General features: G+C 39.5%; 1 protein-coding gene across 2 annotated transcripts in view; it reads right to left on the bottom strand.

Annotated features, from left to right (window-relative positions):
* sh3rf3 (SH3 domain containing ring finger 3) overlaps positions 1-18,863 on the bottom strand; it is a 125,806-nt gene that overhangs the window by 38,389 nt on the left and 68,554 nt on the right. For both annotated transcript variants that reach the window (XM_042494762.2, XM_088083105.1), the window contains exons 2-3: positions 8,747-9,022; positions 4,836-4,931 (exon numbers count right to left, since the gene is read on the bottom strand). In XM_042494762.2, the coding sequence (XP_042350696.2) occupies positions 4,836-4,931; positions 8,747-9,022 (372 nt within the window). The remainder of the gene's footprint in view (positions 1-4,835; positions 4,932-8,746; positions 9,023-18,863) is intronic.

Raw genomic sequence — 18,863 nt, 5'->3', positions numbered from 1 at the left:
GCGGCCTTGGTTCAAGTCCGATCTATTGCCCTCTGCTGCATGACGTCCCTCTCTGTCTCACTTTTTTCCACTCTATATTACTGTCCTATCAATAAAGGGAAAAAATGCCCAAAAAAAGGGTAAACCAAAAGACTGACAGAACAGATCCACAATGCTAGTTAGCCTGTTAGCACATTAACAACACAACCGTATGCTGAAAGAACAATTAGATTTACTTTGGGCTAGTGAACAATACACAAAAAATTACAAACCACTTCTGCAAAAAAAAAGTTGAATGGTGAAAGCAAACAATCTCACTTAATATATCAACTTTGTTTTGATCTCAGGCCCTCTTGACTTAAGCCCTTTTTTGCTTTCCTCACTTCTGTTTCTCTTCTCGTGTACTGAGCTGAACTGCCAATCAGAGTGATTTCACTCACCGACAGGCTCTGCCAAGTTTGATGCTGCTTCAGCATGCTGAATAGGCCAAAAAACAGCCCACAAAGGCCGACCAGAGCCAACACTATGGGATTCACCATTAAAACTAGGGCAACTGATGCACACTGATGGCAAGACATTGACTGACGGCTGACCATTGGCTTGTTGTGTCAGGGTCCTTATGGCCTGAGGACCCAGGTGAGCCTAATCAGCTGACAACCATCCTCTTTGCAGCGAACTCCCTGTTGAAGTTGGCCAGGACAGCCTCTAAGACATCAGCATCGTGTGAAACGCCACAGCCTTTCACTTCAGTGAGACGACTGTGACAGGACAGCAAGGTGTCCCGACGTCCACAACCCAGTATTGCATGGTGCTGGACAATCATATATGTGTCAATGCACATTTCTGGAAGATAACTCATCCAGAAATGGACTCTGTAAGTAAGTAATGTTAGTTAATAACTGTTCAGAGGTGTAAAATCTTCTTTGTAGTGTTAGAAACCTCTGTGCAGTGTTTTGGGCTCTGATAAGACTTCAAACTCACAGATGCATCACTCAAACTGGACTCCCTGGTTTGTATTTCATACTCTCACCACTATCTTTAACATGTACCCACCAACAGAGCCTCGTGAATCTCATTTTTTTCAGTCAGCAGAGAAACATAGAAGCACCTATTCTAAACTGCAACTGCCAATAACTTTGCAGAACTCCCATGCAGGTGACATCCGTATCATCTGCAAACCCCTCCTCACCAATCTATGTATTCACACTGCACAATATTAACACAAGCAGTCTTCACTTTACAGACAACAGCTGAGGTACTTTAATTCCAGAAAAAACACACACACACACACACACACACACACACACACACACACACACACACACACACACACACACACACACACACACACACACACACACACACACACAGATCAGCAGAAGTCCAGCTGGGCCATCCTCATTAAGCTCCCACTGCAGACACACACACCCTACACACACACTCGACATGCTCCTGTACCCCCGCTGTGTCAGAGTGATGGAGAGCTCTAAATTATTGATGCATCTCTATCTAATAGCAACCCCTGTGAGTCTGTGTGTGTATGCCCCGGCTTCTCTCGGCCTACAGCTTAATCTTCATCACCAAAGAGAGTCGTTTGGTCAAACAGCTAATTTCAGGGACAGGATTGGGTAGCCCAGAGTCCAAGCCTGTGCCCAGAGAGAGATAGTGTGTTTTGAGAGGGCATCACGGTTGTATGCGTCCAAGCACAAGTCAAGTTTACATCCATGTCTGTAATAACATGGATGCTTTACACATATTTTATACCCAGCAGCACAGAAGAGGACAGTCAGCACAGTTTCAAGGTGGACACCCAAAATTAGTGTCACCACTTATATTATACAGTATTTGACCATATGTCTCCCTGTTTGTTCCTGAGTAATGACGTTGAATAATGGCCAGAGGTATGTATTTGCAGAACATCATGAAGTTGCAGTGAAGTTGACCTTTGACTTTTTGGACATAAAATGTCATCACTTTGTCAGCTTAATAGCACCCTATTTAACATTTGTTTTGAAATTTTGTCATGATGTCCGTATGAACTCTTAAGTTATGGTCAAAAACATGTTTTGTGAGGTTGTATAATTGACCTTTGACCACCAAAATCTAATAAGCTCATCATCGAGTCCAATTGAACATTTGTGCTGAGATGGATGGAAGGACAGACATATGGACGGACAATCCAAACACTTAATAAATGAGAAGAGGCAGCATAAGATGTTTAAAAGCAGCATGAAGGAGTAGTCACCCTTTTAGTCCCTCTAATCTCCACTTTAATGAATTTCTATATGCTATGTACATGAATACACAGTGTACTACACATGCATATTGGATCAAACATGCATACGTGGCTCCCCTTCCAGTACTTCCCAGTTTGGGTGAACCTCCTGTCAATTTTGAAACGTTCATCATCTGTTTTTGACAGAGCTGCATGAGAATCAGCGTGTCCACAAATTTGTGGTGATGGAAAGAGAAGAGAGGCCTTAACAACAGCAAAAAAAAGAGGGAAACACACATCCTTCCAGTTTTCAAGCAGCAGCTTTTCACCATGGCTTAAAAGCCTTAAATGTGATGCAGAGCAAATTGTGCATGCTTTTTTTCAGTTGCACAAGGATTAAAGTAAACTATATTTCACTCCTGACAGGCATGGCACTGTGAAAGACGGTAAAATGTTTGGAGTTTTATCCTTTTACTGAGAGGAAATCCCTTAAAGAAAACTCCACCTCTGCAAAGTTTCAAACAGCATTGATAATGTAGTTTTTTTTTCTGGGGCAATTTAAATGTTTTGGTTGTGCATTCCTGCAGATAAGTGGTCAAACATTGAGGCCATAATCCTGATATAGAAACATCATGTAGAACCTTATTGCAGATCGAGGGCTCATTTATGCTGAGCAATAGATTCGCCTACGGACACGGATTGACCCTTCTGACTCTATTCTAAATTCATTTTGTCTGTATTTGTGCACATTTCTTGAAAGCTCATGCATACCAACAAAATGGTAATTTTGCCAAGATACGGCCGCAGGAAATGGCAAAGACATTTAAAAATTGGGGGAATGGAACAAATCAGTAATAAATTGAAAAACATTCTTTGTCAACATTTTGGGTCTTTAATGGCCTCAAAGACCACCACTATCTACAACTCTACCTCGTGTAAAGGTTAATTATTACAACCTCCTCCACCGTTTCCTTGTTTGACAGTGCCCTCTAGTGCCTTCTATTGGTTGTACAGGGTTTCCACACATTTTTACCAATTCATTTTAGAACATCTTCCATAACTTTTCCAAAATATTTTACCCCTTTTCCATGACTTTTGTTAAGTACCTGTAGTTTAAAAAAGCGTAGGCTTATAGCAATAAAACCATACATTGTTTAACATGCACTTCCAAGGCATTTGTAGATAAGCAAATGCTAGCACTTGCGAACCTTACTCGATTGCTACGTTATTACATTCCCAACACCATGTACTATTGGACATGTTTAGAAATTTTAATAAGCGCTCGTTAAACAACAGCCAAAACTAGGGATGCACCATATTGAATTTTTTGCTGATATCTAATATGTCGACATATAATAAGTCATTGGCCAATAACCTAATTCTTAATGTGATGGCCCACCAGCAGATGGAGACATGTAACGCAAAGCTTGTCTATGTATGTAATATTAATTTACTATGCAAAATAGGTAAAATACTTCAACTTAGGGTTGATGTTTTGTCCCTGATCACTTTGTCAATAATAATGAAAAATAAATGAATTAAATAAATTGATGATTTATAGTGTCAGAATGTTGGACAATTCCAATATTTCATTTTAAAGCAAATATCTGCCGATACCAATATCACTGTGCATCCCTATTCAAAACAATATATATTTAAAACTTGTCGATTTCAGTTTTTCTTATTTGTTAACTTTTCCAAGTTTAATGACTGTGGGAACCCTGGCTGTATTTACGCTATCATAGAGGACACTTGGAAATATGAGGGCAGTGATGGTAACAAAGTTTGAAACTGACTTATCTGTTTTTGTCTGTAAAGGAAAAATAAATGCGCCTGAACATACAAGCACCATGTTTGAAAAAGAATGGTGGACACAAAGTATTCCTGCAATTTGAGTGCAGTTACAATGTCTTACATTATTTGTGTGTCAACTCTTTCATACAAGAGTCAGTTCAAATTCTACTCAACTCAGGTGAGAAGAAGCAGCTTTGATAGCTTACTGGTCTGACATACTTCTGCTGACACTGAAGGACTTGAACACACTGCGATTTAAAATGATCTGACCATTAAACCACCTCCTCTGTAACATCCTGAACTCTGAATGAGGCTCTGTGTTTCTCTTAAAAGCACAGGTGACATAGAGGCTATTACCAACAAACATTAATAAAACATTCCTAGTTACCACTGCCAAGAGCTGTTTTTACCATCAAGAGAAATGTCATCGATTTATAACAGGAGCAGTAATTTTGGTAACAACATAACTTGTAAAATTAGTTCAAAATATGATTTAGTGTGTTTATAATTGATTATTTGGCCGTATTGTATTCAAAATGAAACTTTTTTGATTCATTCAACTTTTTCTAAAACAAACAAAAAAAAATTACCCAGTTCCCACTTTTGAACGTTGAAAAAGCACTGATATCCCAAATATTTGTCATATTTTCTATCATCAAAGTACTAGGAATGTTTCCACCTTTACGTTATTTCTTGTCAAAAAGAGAAAATGTCTTCTGTCTCTTCTCTGAAAAGTAGCAGTAAAATACTGTACAGATTTTCTGCTGTAATATCGTTGATGTTTTTACAGCTATCTCTGTAGTAACTTGACACGTGAGTGTTTTGTGTATAACGTCTGTGGGTTTACCTCCACATAGAGGATGGGGAAGATGCCAATCTTGTCTCCCAGCATGCCCTCTGCCCAGTTCTCGTCCACTCGCCTGATTACTGTCAGTACCTCATCCTGGGGAGAGAGGAAATGAGTGAGACTCCACAGACTGTGTGTGTACACCTCCTGTGGTCAAATAATAGCTTTTTAGTTATTTTTGTATCATTGTGTGATTTTGAAAACAAAGGAAAAGATAAAAACCACAAGGATTTGGTCTAAAACAAAGCACCTTAGCCACTTAACAAGTGGATGACTGGGATCCAAGACGTTTTTTTCTGCTTTGTTGAGGTACCTGAATCTACAGATCTCTCCTAAAGTGGTTTACTTAATCCTTAAAAAAATGTGCTTAAACTTTCCTCATCATTTTTATGTGCTTTTGTTGGATTGCCAGAGCAGAGAGTGATGCTTAATGTAAGTAAAAAGTGGCATTTGTGCAAATATCAAGCATACTGTGCTTTTCCAAGATATCCATGTTTATAGATTGATGGGCAGCTACTGGTTTCAAATAATTTCCGTTGCCTTCATTTTGTTTATGCAATACTCTCAGTAATACTATATCCGACACACATTGAAACATATTATGTTGCTTGTTCCCCACACACACACCCACAGACTTCATCATTAAAGTGCTTCTCTTTTGCTCCTCTCTTCACATGAATACGAAGGTCTTGCTTAGACCATTAGGGATGGTAGTGATAATGCTGGTAGATGACTGCTGTGTGTTAGTCATACGGAGTAATTATCTCTCACATGAGAGAACAATATCACACACACTGGTTTCTACATGACAACACGAATAGGGCTCACCACAGGGGCACGCACCTCTGCATTAGTGTGTGACTTTGTATAATCTTCAGTCATTAACCTGTTGATTTCTTTAGCCCTTCAACGCTAAATAATGTTAACTCTGAGTGACTCATCATTATCTGTTAATCTGGATGTAGAGCACACTGTGTTTGAGAAAAGGTATCCATATCATGACTCTGCTTTGCATTGCTGGGATCAGTCCGAAAACACCTACAGTCAAGTGTACAGTACACTGTAATTTAATAATCTTTCTCTCTCCGCAGACACACAATTAGAGTGCAGAGACAGAGTGGATATGTCGAGCGTTCAGTCCTCACACAAATGAGTCTGTGTAACAGCAGGAACAGAAAATGATAAGCTTTGAGGAACAGAGCAGCACACGGAATACAAATGACTGTTTACACCAAATCCAACCTCAAGGTCTGAGTGTCTTCTCTCAGCCTTGTATCTCCGTCTCCGTCCCTTTCATAGTGTCATTTTAAGTGACACTATGACAAATGGGGATGATTTTGGACTTGGATGATTTTGGATCTTTCATTGATACAATAGCAGTAACACGTGGAAGGAATGGAAGGAACGTTAACAGAATGCAATGAAAAAAATGTTACATACAATTGTAACTCAAGGATTGGGTTATACATTTTTGTTTATTGACATTTATGCATCAAGACATAATCTTTCAAGAAAGATTCATAATGCAGCTGAGAATCAATTTTTTGCTCTACTTTGACTCACCCTGAAATGACTCATTGAAATCCTTCACAAATGCCACTTGTATAAATTAATTTTTAATAACAGAGAGAGACCCAGTCTGGAGGGGACCTGACAACAGCCAGACTCGAGGATAATTAGTCCAAAATGCTAAAATCCTAAATGCCATCGACTTTAACAGATCCAAATAAAGAGACACCAGTACTGGCTGGAGCTTGAATCTTCAATAAACAAGCAGTAATAAAGAGCAGAAACATTTTATCTTTCTTGGACTTCCCAGTTCACAGCTAACATCTCCTGCCAAAAAAAATCTATCTATCTATCCAGCTGAAGATGAATAACTACACTTCAATCACATCCCCTCTAGTATTTGACAAATATACATACAAGTCTGAGACCCACAACCCTACAAGACCCCGTCCTACTCAATTACACTGAATATAATTACATCTAATTACATTACAACAACTTCTGAGTTTTAGCACTGAAGGGTGCGGGAACCCTATTGACATTGGTCCTCGTGAAAGGTCAGAAAGGTGACCAGAGTCAGTGGAATTTGCAGCACAAAATATAGACAGACACAATACATAGTCATCTAGATGGACAGCAAAGAGATGCATGTATCAATCCAGTGTGAGGAATCAATATTCTCAAAGGTTTCTCACCCTGTGTTTAGGAGCTGCACTCCACATTAAAAATGATAATAGCATTGATCTGTAAAGTTTTTGAGGTTCATGGTGGTGTTAATAAATGCCGTTTTAGGGACTTTTGCATCTATAAAAAGCTTGTTATTTTCCTCCAGCTCCTTGGCAAAAAATATGAAAGAATTTGGATGCGAGCACAAAATATTAGCTGCCAGCATCTTCATTCCCAAAATATTACTGTCGGCTTTTAAAAATGTCTTCAGTCAAATCTTCATGGTCAGAGCACACTGGTAGTGATCGGAAAACCTTTGCAGGAAGCAGCTGCTACTGTATGTTGTTTCCACCCTTGAAATACCTCAAATCAGACCCACTGACTTACAGAGCTGACGACTGATATCAGCCACTGAAATCCCTCTCGTCTTACCAACACACACTGTGTTGTTAAAATGATCACAATAAAGGCAAAACTAAACTCATTAAAAAATTCCTCTTCCTAACACTATGCAACAGATTTTTAGAGTTTCTCCCATTGCCAGATAATTTCATATGAAGAAATGTTACTGCACGACAAAACTAGACTTACCACCTTATGGTTGTATGCCTCTGCAAATCACTTAAGTTTGACTTACAGTTTACATCAACGTCTGTCCAGACACATTTACAAAAATGACTGTAGAAAATGCCTCAAATATGGATGTTGCTGCAAAGACACTACAAATTTGGAAACATGGATGCTTCACAAAATTCCCCACAGTGGTACAAATGATCTATACAATCTGTACACTTTCAAAGTGGACACCCAAGATAAGTGTCACTGATTCAGTATCTGACCAACCTTAACCATTTTGGATATAAAATGTCATCATTTTACATTTTGTCCTGTCAGACATTTGTGTAAAATTCTGTCATGACTGACATGAGTTATAGCCAAAAACATGTTTTGCAAGGTCACAGTCATCTGTGCCGAATCTGAAGAACTTCCCTCAAGGTGTTGTTAAGATATTGCATTCACTAGAATGAGATGGACCAGGTCACTGACCTTGAGATTTGACCTTTTACCACCATTATCTGATCAGTTCATCATTGAATGCGAATGTTTGTGCCAAATTTCAAGGAATTTTCCTCAAGGTGTTTTTGAGATATCGTGTTCACGAGAATGGGAGTCAATAACACATGCATTATGTCAAACAACCACACAAATGGCCATGTCAGTGAAAGGTAGCACTTCAAAAGTAGTTTTTTAACAGCAGCATCTCACAGATTTGATCGGTTTAGCCGGGAACTTTGACTGCTTTGGATATAAATGCTGATCACATTATTGCATTATTTACAAAGTAGAATAAATGGAGTACAAGCAATATATGAAGGAGAAGGTAAAAAGGGCAGATCTCTTGGGAAGGCACCATGCAGGACATGAACTTTTTCATCCAGTTTGAAGCTGCTTTGGTTTTCATTCTGAGGGCCAGTCTGAAACGTAGAGTACGCACTGATAAATTATTTGTGTCCTGCAAAGAACCACCGTGGTTTAACACACAGATAAGTGTTTTTCTCTACTCTGTTATTTATGCTGTCGTAAACTGAGCCAGCCCTCTAATCTCCCTCCGTTGATTCATCCATTCAGCCTGTCCGTATTACACATTATTTGCTCTGATATAAAAACAATGTCCTCAGGTGAGTGTGTGTGTGCAGCATGTGTTTGTGTGTATGTGTGTGTGTGTGTGTGTTTACCTTGCTGAAGGCCAGACAGTCTTTATCCTGGTCTTTATCTTTGACCTCAAAGTCGTACAGCGCTTTGCCCTGGGGTGGTGTTTGGCTCAGGGGACGTAGCAACTGGATGTAACTGGCGGGCAGGAAACCATGGCAACCATTCAGCTCACCGTGGTACCAGTTGTCATCCACCTTGCGTCGCAGGATGATGATGTCACCCTTGGAAAATTGGAGATCGCCTGGTTCTTTTCCTTCGTAGGAGTAGAGGGCTTTACCGCAAGGCAGCGCTGGTATATTCTGAAAAAACAAATTACAAACATACACTTATCATACAAAGCAAGTATTTAACAGGAACCAAAACAAGACAGTCAAAATGTGATTATGTTCCTTATGATGGTGGGGAGCGACAAGTTGTTCCATTTCAATTTTGTTGTACTTGTGCAATGAAAATAAAGACATATTCTATTCTATTCTATTCTATTATATAGTGCAACTTCTTTTTTATCTGACCTAAAGTGACAGTGAGATTTCGGGCTGAATTTAGATTAGTCTGATTTAACTAAAATACAAGAAGTAATGTCTTTAAAGCTGTAGTTTGTTACTTTTATATAAATATGTTTGTTTTTTTTTTAAGTAACTGCCTCGTCTAGTGCTTCTATTGGCATTTGCCAGAATTTACCGCTACAGAACAAATAAACAAATAAAAAGAAAAATGTACTGTAAGTGCCTTTCTTTTCAGGCCTCTTAACCCCTTGAAACCTGAATCAATATCAGTCTTGTACTCATTTAGACGCCTTTCACAAGCTATGTGACCCCTTGAAACCGGAGAGAATTTGTTTGATTTCTTTTTTGAAAACATGGGGGCGAAAAGGCATCAACTAATTGGGCAACAAATGTCATACAAACCGCAAGAAATGAAAAAAGGTGAAAAGCACACTACCATAAAATATGTCATAATAAAGCAGGGTGGGTTATTCGAAAATTATCAAAAAATTAGGGAAAATGTCCAGAAAACTATATTTATAATTCTGACAATTTGATAATATATCAAATAAATATATTTTCATATGTACCTTTTCTAGGCCACTTTATTACTTTTTTTGTAACTTTTTGACTATGTCTATTTTTTTATTTTTTATTTTTTTCAGATTTTTGGGCCATGTCTTGTTTAGTTGCTTGTTGCCCAGTGTTTTTGATAGAAATAAAACCAATTTGCTCAGGTTTTAAAGGACATGAAAAACATCATTTTCATATTTGCAGTAAGACCGTAACCCGTGGCTCAAATCCACCATAACAAGCTTGATTAGGGGTCACAAAACAAGCCAAAAAGGTTAGGAACCGCTCAGTCAGCACGCTCACACCATGCTGTTTCAGACTCTCATGTTTTTTTTCCTAAGCTTCAACTTGTTTCCTCTGGGCAGAGCAGATGAGCAGAATACCTGCCAGTTATCTTACCCTATACCAGAAAACAGAGTCTCAGTGAGAATAAGATGTTCTTCTGTTGTGCACCCCCACATAGTGATTAACATAAAAGGTTAGGTGACAGGTGTATTTCTACATAAAAAATCTTGCACAGAGGAGCATTAAGAGCATTTTGAAGCCTCTGCAGAGGATTAAAAGCATTGCTGTCAAGTATTGGTGCCACTGTGTTGAAATGTTGCCAGATAACTGCACCTCGCAAACCTTGGGGTTGACAATTTCCCTGAATTTACTGCAGTTTCATTATATTCCTCCTATTAAGGAGCTGTAAAGTGTTCCCTTTGTGCTATGTCTGGAACAAATCAGTTTCAAGTCTGTTATGTCACAATAAAAAATATGTTGTAATGGTTTATTTGCATTGTTCTCTTTATTTTTCATTCTTTCACGTTTGTGGTGCCTCAGATTAGAGAGAAGGTACAAATGAGGCCGTGACTCCTGCAGTGATCGGTAAATTAATTTGGAGAAGAGGGAGAAAGAAAAAGCCTGGGGCAAACCAGTTTTGAAGAAAACTCAAAACAACGGAAAATCCAATATGTTGCAAACTGTTGGCCCTGGAGACAAATTTGTAGAGCATGGATAGTTGGGTATGTGCTCCAAGTTTCATTTTATTCCCCCCAGCAGTATGTGAGATATGACTGGTTATTAAAATGTTTGCCAGGTAATTGCTGCTCCCACCTTGGGCCAAACACAGTAATTTTGAAAATGCCAGAGCAGCGTGATGCATCACTCTCTGGAGTTTCATCAAAATCAGGTCTGCGGTGTCTCACATGTTGAGGACAGACACACACTGACCCATTTAACCTGCACAACACTTTTGCATGATGTGTAGAAAATGAAGTTGCACTGAACTTCATTCATGTTAAAGCTCTATTAACAACAAAAGGTGCAGTAATGTTACATTTTCAGTTAAACCTTCATCAAACTCCTCCCTGAAAACCTGAGGGACTATAACTAGGCACAACATAAACTACCTAACATTAAGCCCAAGCCTGGAGCTCTTTTTTAATACAGAGCACATATGGAATATCCTCCCACTAAATATCAAGAGTCAGTATCCAGAGGGGTTTTAAAGGTCAGGGTCAGGCTCATCTTTGGGGTAAGATGACCAATTAAAATATGACTGGCAGGCCATGGGCGTTTTGTTGTGGTCTTGTTGTCGCAAATATGCTTTTGTGCTTTTTTGTGAAAGTTTTTGGACATAGACTGTGGAATAAAAGGAGGATACAAATTCAGGGTGTGAAGTTCATTTCTGTTGCTTTTTCATGTGAGGGCCCTTGTCTGGTTTCTAGGCATCCTTTATGTGACTGCCTGCCCTGTTTCTATTATATCAGGAGCTCTTTACACAAAGCAGTCTCTGGCCTATTTTAAGTGGGTTTACCTGTGTTTAAAAAATCTGTGTGCACATGCTAATTTTGGTGGAAAAGGGGTAATAGAGTCTAATTCTGTAGAAAAACACTGTATATTACTAAAGGGAAAAAACAGATGCCTTTCTGTTGCAGAACACCTTCATAACAACAATAATAATATAACAAATTGCTTGTTGAATCTTTTTTTAAATGAAGAAATTATTTCCAATCTTTTATTGAAAGAACTGAACACAAAAAACACCAATCTAAAAAGGATGATAGCTGTATTTGCCCGGTTATAAAAAAACAATGCATTGTGCAGCCCTAAACCTGAATCAGAGTTTAGGCAGACGTTAGCAGCTCTGTCCTGGTTTTCATTGGATTTAGGGAAGTTTACACTCAAGCAGTGTGTCGTGCTAAAAATGAAAGCTTGACAGGCGTAGCAACAGTAACTGAGGGGGCATCAATTAAGAGCTAAACTGGATCAAGTTCATCCTTTTAAGTGTAATGCAATGTTGAGTTTTCTAATAAAAGGTCCAAAGCTGCAAGCTAATATAGTTTTAAACCTGCAGGTGACACAAAAGCTACATTTTTATACAACAACTGACACACCGACATTCATCATCACACCTAAATTCACATTCCCCACACACACACACACACACACACACACACACAACGACAAACACTGCGGCGTTTAGCGCACACTTAATATACTGAACATGTTCTTGAAGGAGACAGGTATTTAAAGGGAGTTTATCTTAAAGACGATCCAGGTAAACAAACAACAGCATGTAACAGAAGAATGCATGAAAGAAAAGCAACTTCTTTTCTTCCCAGAGAAGGTGTTTACAATAACACTATACACACACACACACACACACACACACACACACACACACTCTTTTTTTTTTTTTTTTTTTATAAAGACTCACTTACATTCTCCCCAGACGCTAAGCTGAAGAGAACAGCCCCGGGCTCCTCTGCCTGACTGTGCTGAGATCAGTGGTGACGCAATGTAAGGAAACAGACACACACTTACACACACAAACAACAAAAAAACACAGTACTAATGCTGCTGTGACTACTATCAATGCTACGATCAACTGCTACCATTATTACAGCTACTGCCACCTGAAAGTACGCTGCAGATTACCACTACATGACCAAAAGTCTGTGGGTGCCAAAATATTTCACACATGCAGGTGTTTGGCCCCATTCACACTTGTCTTTAAGTATTTTAATGCACTAAGCCACATGTGTACCGGCATTGACCATATCATAAGTGTTATTGTAACCCATTGATGTTTTCGCAGACTACGTGCACATCAGCCTTCCACCAGCCCAGCGGGTGGTGGTCATGTAGCTGTTTAGTCGCTGCCAAGTGGTGCACTTCAGCAGTGATGTCACAACAATTAACAGTTAACAATAAAAGCTAACAAGCTCACAATTATCCATAAACTAACGCAAACCCATTAAAGACTCGCAAATATTGACTATGAGCAGGACAAAGGTTTTATCGTCTTTACCGGCTCTAACTTCTCCCTCACACAAGCAGATCAGTGCTCTCTCATCAGTGGTCTTTCCTCAGACTACTTCCTGACACACTTGAGAGAAGTCAAGCTTATGTATGTGTCTTAAATAGAGAGACTTTTTCTTTTTTAAATCTTTTTGACATCTGGCTAGAATTAAGCAATATTACATGAGAGGTGTGCTTCACATCATTTGTGTGATGAGGTCAAGACCAAAGTGCTCTTGTCATTGGTAAAGCTTAGAAATCATCATGCTTTAATTCAATGTTCAGTAAACAGTAATACGACAGACTATCATGGGTATCTGTAATTTGCTCACAAAATATTCTTCTCATCCTCTTCCAACTATTCATCAAAATTAAATCTGACTTACAAAATAAAATTGACAATAAAACAATCCATTTTGTAGCAGTTTTGTTGCCTTCTTCATTTCACTCCAGCTTTGGCAATTACAATGTTGCCATGGCAAATGGCAGCATAGTAATGTTTTTAGTGATGACGAAGGTGTGAAATTTTACAATTCTTACATACTTACACTTACGTTAAAGCATTACTGATGTACAGAGTGTCCAGTGTTTGCATACAGTGTTCTTTCAACAGAATAAGTATGCAATTCATATTACATTATTTTCATACTGAGGTTTTGGACATACTAAACAATCTCACATACTGTTTTAACTTACTACTTAGCATGTTAATATGAAGACACGTAAAAATACACAGTAATATGTAAACAGGTGTGTCCAGATACTTTTGGCTATATAGTATACAGTGTATAATAAATATATTCTTGTATTCTTACATAAAACTATACATTATATACATGAAGACAACATTTTAATGTTAACACATTTATATTAAAGGCTTATTTGGCAGCTAGTTGAGACTGAGTGCAACGCTGTGTGTGTGTGTGTGTGTGTGTGTGTGTGTGTGTGTGTGTGTGTGTGTGTCAGAGAGAGAGAGAGAAAGCCTGCAACATTAAAAAAAAATAAATTAGAAGGAAAAACAGAAGTAGTGGTGTAGAGAATAAGAAAATATGAGCAGAGGAGAGGTAGTGAGACAGGAGAGAAGTAAGTTTGTGACTGTATGGTCTTGCGGTCCATCCCTGTGTCATAAAAATTATGTTTATATACTTGGATATGTTATTCCAGTTACATTGTGGTGAGAAATGTAACTGCTGCTTGGATTATGTTCACAGGCACCATTTTTGGTGAGTGAAGAAAGTGCTACATTTTTGTACCACACAGAGGTGGATGGGAGGGTTTTGGGACGGATAGCTGCTTGTCTTTCCTCTCACTTTTATCCCACCCTTTGTTGCTCTTCCCCTCAGCCAACAGACTGGGGTGACCTCCTCGAGGCTGCTGGAGGGCCTCATCAGGTAACTGCTGGGTTTGCCGCTCAACGTCGAGGGGAGGAGGTCACTGAGCTCTCGCTGCCGAGAGGCATCAGCTAAAACTAGGGGCAGACTGCTGTCTCTCTCCTCACTGAGCCTGGGGCGGGAGGGTCAAGCTGCATGAACGAGGCCTGTATTTTTTAAAAGGAAAGGATCCCACCTGAATCTAAACAATGGAGCAATTCTGTTGTTTGATGTTATTCCTGAGGATACAAAGAGATGTGTCATTCAAAGCATCTGAAATACACCACAATGTCACTGCAAACAAGTTCTCATCTAACTCTCATTTCTTTTTACAACAGGAGAAAAAAACACATCCACTGGTATTTCTCCTCACTCAAACATTCACGTACAAGTACTTCATGACAATCGTTAGATGCCTTCAGCTTTCAAGCTGCAGATGGAAACATTCTTCTTTCAGGTTAAAATGTGAATTATTCCTACATCAGATACACTGTCACCTCAGCAGCATGTCGGCTTTTTAGATAAAGTATAACAAGACACTATTAGACCTTGAATTTTCAGACTTTTTTCAGACTTCAAAGATGTGTTAGATTTGAAGAATTCACCCTTCCACTTTCTTTTCTCTTCACCCTCAGTCTTTTCTATTTGTTCTCTTTTATTCAAGCAGCTGAGCTACTTGAGTGACTGCAGCACTGTTGGTGCTTTGCTTGGTGTCTTTATGGCATTTTAAAAGGCTTTTTAACACGTGCACTTTGCTCCATAAACATTCTGGCAAGTTTACAGTACGTGTTGACATCATGTTCAAAAAGGACCCGGAGTCACTGTAAAATGGTTGATGCTTGAATGGATGGTTCAGAGGGACTATCCCAAGCTCTATGCTGCTGTAATCGGTTGTTTTCGCTGATGCAGCTGATGACGTAACATGTGAGGCAGTGCAGGAGTGTTGCCTTTAAACACAGACATGAAGCTTTTCTCCCACTATCACAAGTCCAAAGCTCCACATCCAGGGGTATGTGGACACTGGAAGAGAGCTGACAGAGGACCCTTAGCTGTGGCACGGACCCCGTTGACCTCCCGCCCTCGCTCTGGTTCTCTGGCAGAGGAGCAGACTACAGCCTGGGTTAGTGGGGCCTGCTGGAGACTGCTTAGGGGCTGTGGGAAAGAGCCAGGTGGCTGAGAGTTAATCCAGGGCCCGGGGAGCATGCTTGAGGCTCCACATCCAGTGGTGCATGAACACTGGAGGACAACCGACAGATTCGGCCGTGGGCACAGACCCAGCAAAGCTACTGCCCTCTCTCTGGTTCCCCAAAATGCTTTGAGGAGCCTGTCTCTCCTCTCAGCTGCTTTGACTGCTTCTCAAGTCCCGGTAAAGCATCCAGCTTGCTCTGCGGGCCCTGGCTTGACTTTTAGCCACCTGGCTCTTTTCTGTAGCCCCTGAGTATCCTTCAACAAGCCCCACTGACCCTGACTGTGCTCTGCTGCTCTGCCAGACAACCAGAGGGAGGGCGATAGGTCACACCAACAGCCGAGGGCCCGCTGTCTTTCCTCTGCATCCACACACCCCTGAATGTGAAGCTGAGGACATTTTCATTATTACGACGGTTTTGTGCCGGTGCTCTTTAAATGTTTGCTCACTATAATTGGATGAGCATCATTTTACACTCCAGCCATCTGGGCCATCCATTCTAGCACCGACCCTATACAATCTTTTTTTTTTTTTTTTGTCAAAATTTGCCAGGTAAGATTTCTGTAACTCTTCTTTTATTCCTAAAAAGAAGAGTTATTGTCCTATCACCCAATGCAGGTAAAATGCTATGTGGGGCTGGTAAATCTAGCAGCTCACTTGCCTGATCCAGCAATTGGCAAAAAATTATTAAACATGTTTTTTTTTCCAGTGCTGATAATAAAAAGAGCTAAGGAGTGAGCCATCTTTACTTCTCATCCTCATATAGCGTTACACATGCGCAGTACCAATCAGGCACTGGAAACAGGATTTAGTTTGGTGGTGTGAGAGGACGTGCATAAAACATCAACTATGCATTACACAGTATGCCACAAGTTTAAAAGTACTGCAAGTATAAAGGTCATTTTTAAAGGCACAGCAAATTCCCGAAAAATGTCACTGGAGAGCCATAACAAGAGCTGACAGCACTTTGCTTGCATGGCAGCTTAAGGGCTGCTGAAAACCCCTCTACTGGGGCTTTGCCCTAGTTTTTACTGTTATTTGATAACCACTAATAGAAAATACTATTTGTATAGCCTCGGGCAAAAACTGTCTTTTTATCCAAAAAGATTTCTGAAAGAAAAATATAAAAAAATAAAAAAAAACATTTAAGTTGAACCCTGAATATTAACTCTTGCAAAAGCAAGGCTGAAATGTTCTACACATGTAAACATCTGAGTATATATTTATAAAATCATATATTGTATAAATATAGTTATGCATTTTGTGCCATCTTCTTTAGGGATGCACAATATTGCAGCCTTTGCTGATGTATAACAACTAATTTGGCCAATAACCGATAGACAGACATATCCCCATTGTAGTGATCATGGAGTCTCTTCTGCCGTGGTTTTAATATCATATTATGCATACTCTTATCACGATGGCCCACCAGCAGATGGAGATATAAAAATACAATACTTTTCACTGTTATATCAATTCATTGTACAAAATAAGAAAAATACTAAGGGGTTGTGTTTTGTGTGTGGTCACTTTGTCAACTGAAATAATTCAACAAAAATATCGTCTTGTCGGCAAAAATCAGCATGTTGGCCAATAACCAATATTTCATTTTAAAGCCAACTGTGGTCGATACCAGTGACATACTGATATCATTGTGTATCCCTAGTCTTCTTAAAACAGCAGTGTAATGCATTCAATATTTAATAGGAATTTAATACACAGGGAAATAATTTCCTTTAAACAGACCATTATATAAATGACAGACTGTTGATAAACCAATTCCAGCTGCAATCTTGTAGAAGAAAATATCTTTTAAACTTTCTTGTCCTTGATATTTTTCTTTCTATTGCAGAGCAGGGTAAACAAAATCTTCTTGGAAATTGACAATTGCTTCTACACACACAACACAATCAAAGTTTTCAGCTTTTATCTCACTTTGTGCTGCATGACAATCCAGAAAAAATGCTTTACCTCTGAAATCAACAGCATGCAAGTTTATTCGGCATTAAAATGAAAACCAAACCTTATCTAGTATATGTCTTAATGTTATCTGTGGTGCCCTCTGTCAGGCTGTGTCAAACAGGCAACGTAATTCTATGGTAAATTAATGATGAAATTGAGGAGACAATTAATCCTTGCATTGTGCAGACACAGATTTGATATCTAGCTGAGGTGCTGAGGCAATAATCAGCCATTTGCCTGCAAGTTTTAAGTTCATCACTGAAGCAGGCTGTGAGATAACACTCTTCTTTGTTGGTGTCATTACTTTCAAACTCACCAAAGTCCTCCCACTATGCTGCCACCACAGTGAGAAGACAAATGAATCTAACCAAAGCAGTCATTTCATGTGTGAAACTAGTGGAACTGTGTGAGCGGCAAAAACCAAGCCAGACTTATTGTATCCTTCATGTGTGAAGTGTTGAACCTTACAGAGGCACCATATTATCATCCACTAAACTAAAACACACACACACACACACACACACACACACACACACACACACACACACTTTTTATTTAGGGTGCTCTCTCACCCCTGTGGTGCAGTAATTAGTGTTTGTGGATTTCTGTAATGGACAGTGTGTGTGTGTGTGTGTGTGTGCGTGTGTGTTTGTCCCCTGCCCTTAGGGACATACACCCAAACACACGAGTCCCTCCATCAACCACTACTGAGAGTCCCATCTGTTCAAGTTTCTCAGTGTGTTTGTGTGTGTGTGTGTGTGTGTGTGTGTGTGTGTGGTTGTGTGTGTGTGTGTGTGTGTGTGCTGTAGCCATAAGGTACAGGGAGGTGACTTGTCCAACATGGGACTGACTGCTCCATTCAACACAGCCCCGATGACACACACAAACACACACACACACGCGCAAACACAAACACACACACACCCAAGCGTTGACCATGTGTGGCTGATGGATCGATGAACTGGTTGCTGTGGACGTTTTAGAATGACTGGGTGAACACCTGAGTGAACTGATTCCAAAAAAAGGATACTTTTTGAATACCCTGAGAAATATGAAGAGGTTTTTCTACCAAATCTTGTCTTTTTCATATATTTCATCCTGCGTGTTAACTACGGGAAGCCACAGAAGAACTTTGATAAGATAAAAAGCACTGTACACCTGACCAAGCGTTCAATACCAACCTTAAGTACATTTTTCATTTCTGACACTAAATTAATTCATTATTAAATGGGTCCAACATGAAATTCAGAGTGTTTGAATTGTCGTGACACGGTTC

The sequence above is a fragment of the Plectropomus leopardus genome, chromosome 10 (assembly GCF_026936395.1).
Source record: "Plectropomus leopardus strain MGB_pleo_1.0 chromosome 10, ASM2693639v1, whole genome shotgun sequence".
Classification (NCBI taxonomy): Eukaryota; Metazoa; Chordata; class Actinopteri; order Perciformes; family Serranidae; genus Plectropomus; species Plectropomus leopardus.
The sequence above is the reverse complement of the archived record's forward strand: the minus strand, read 5'-3'. Positions and strand labels throughout refer to the sequence as shown.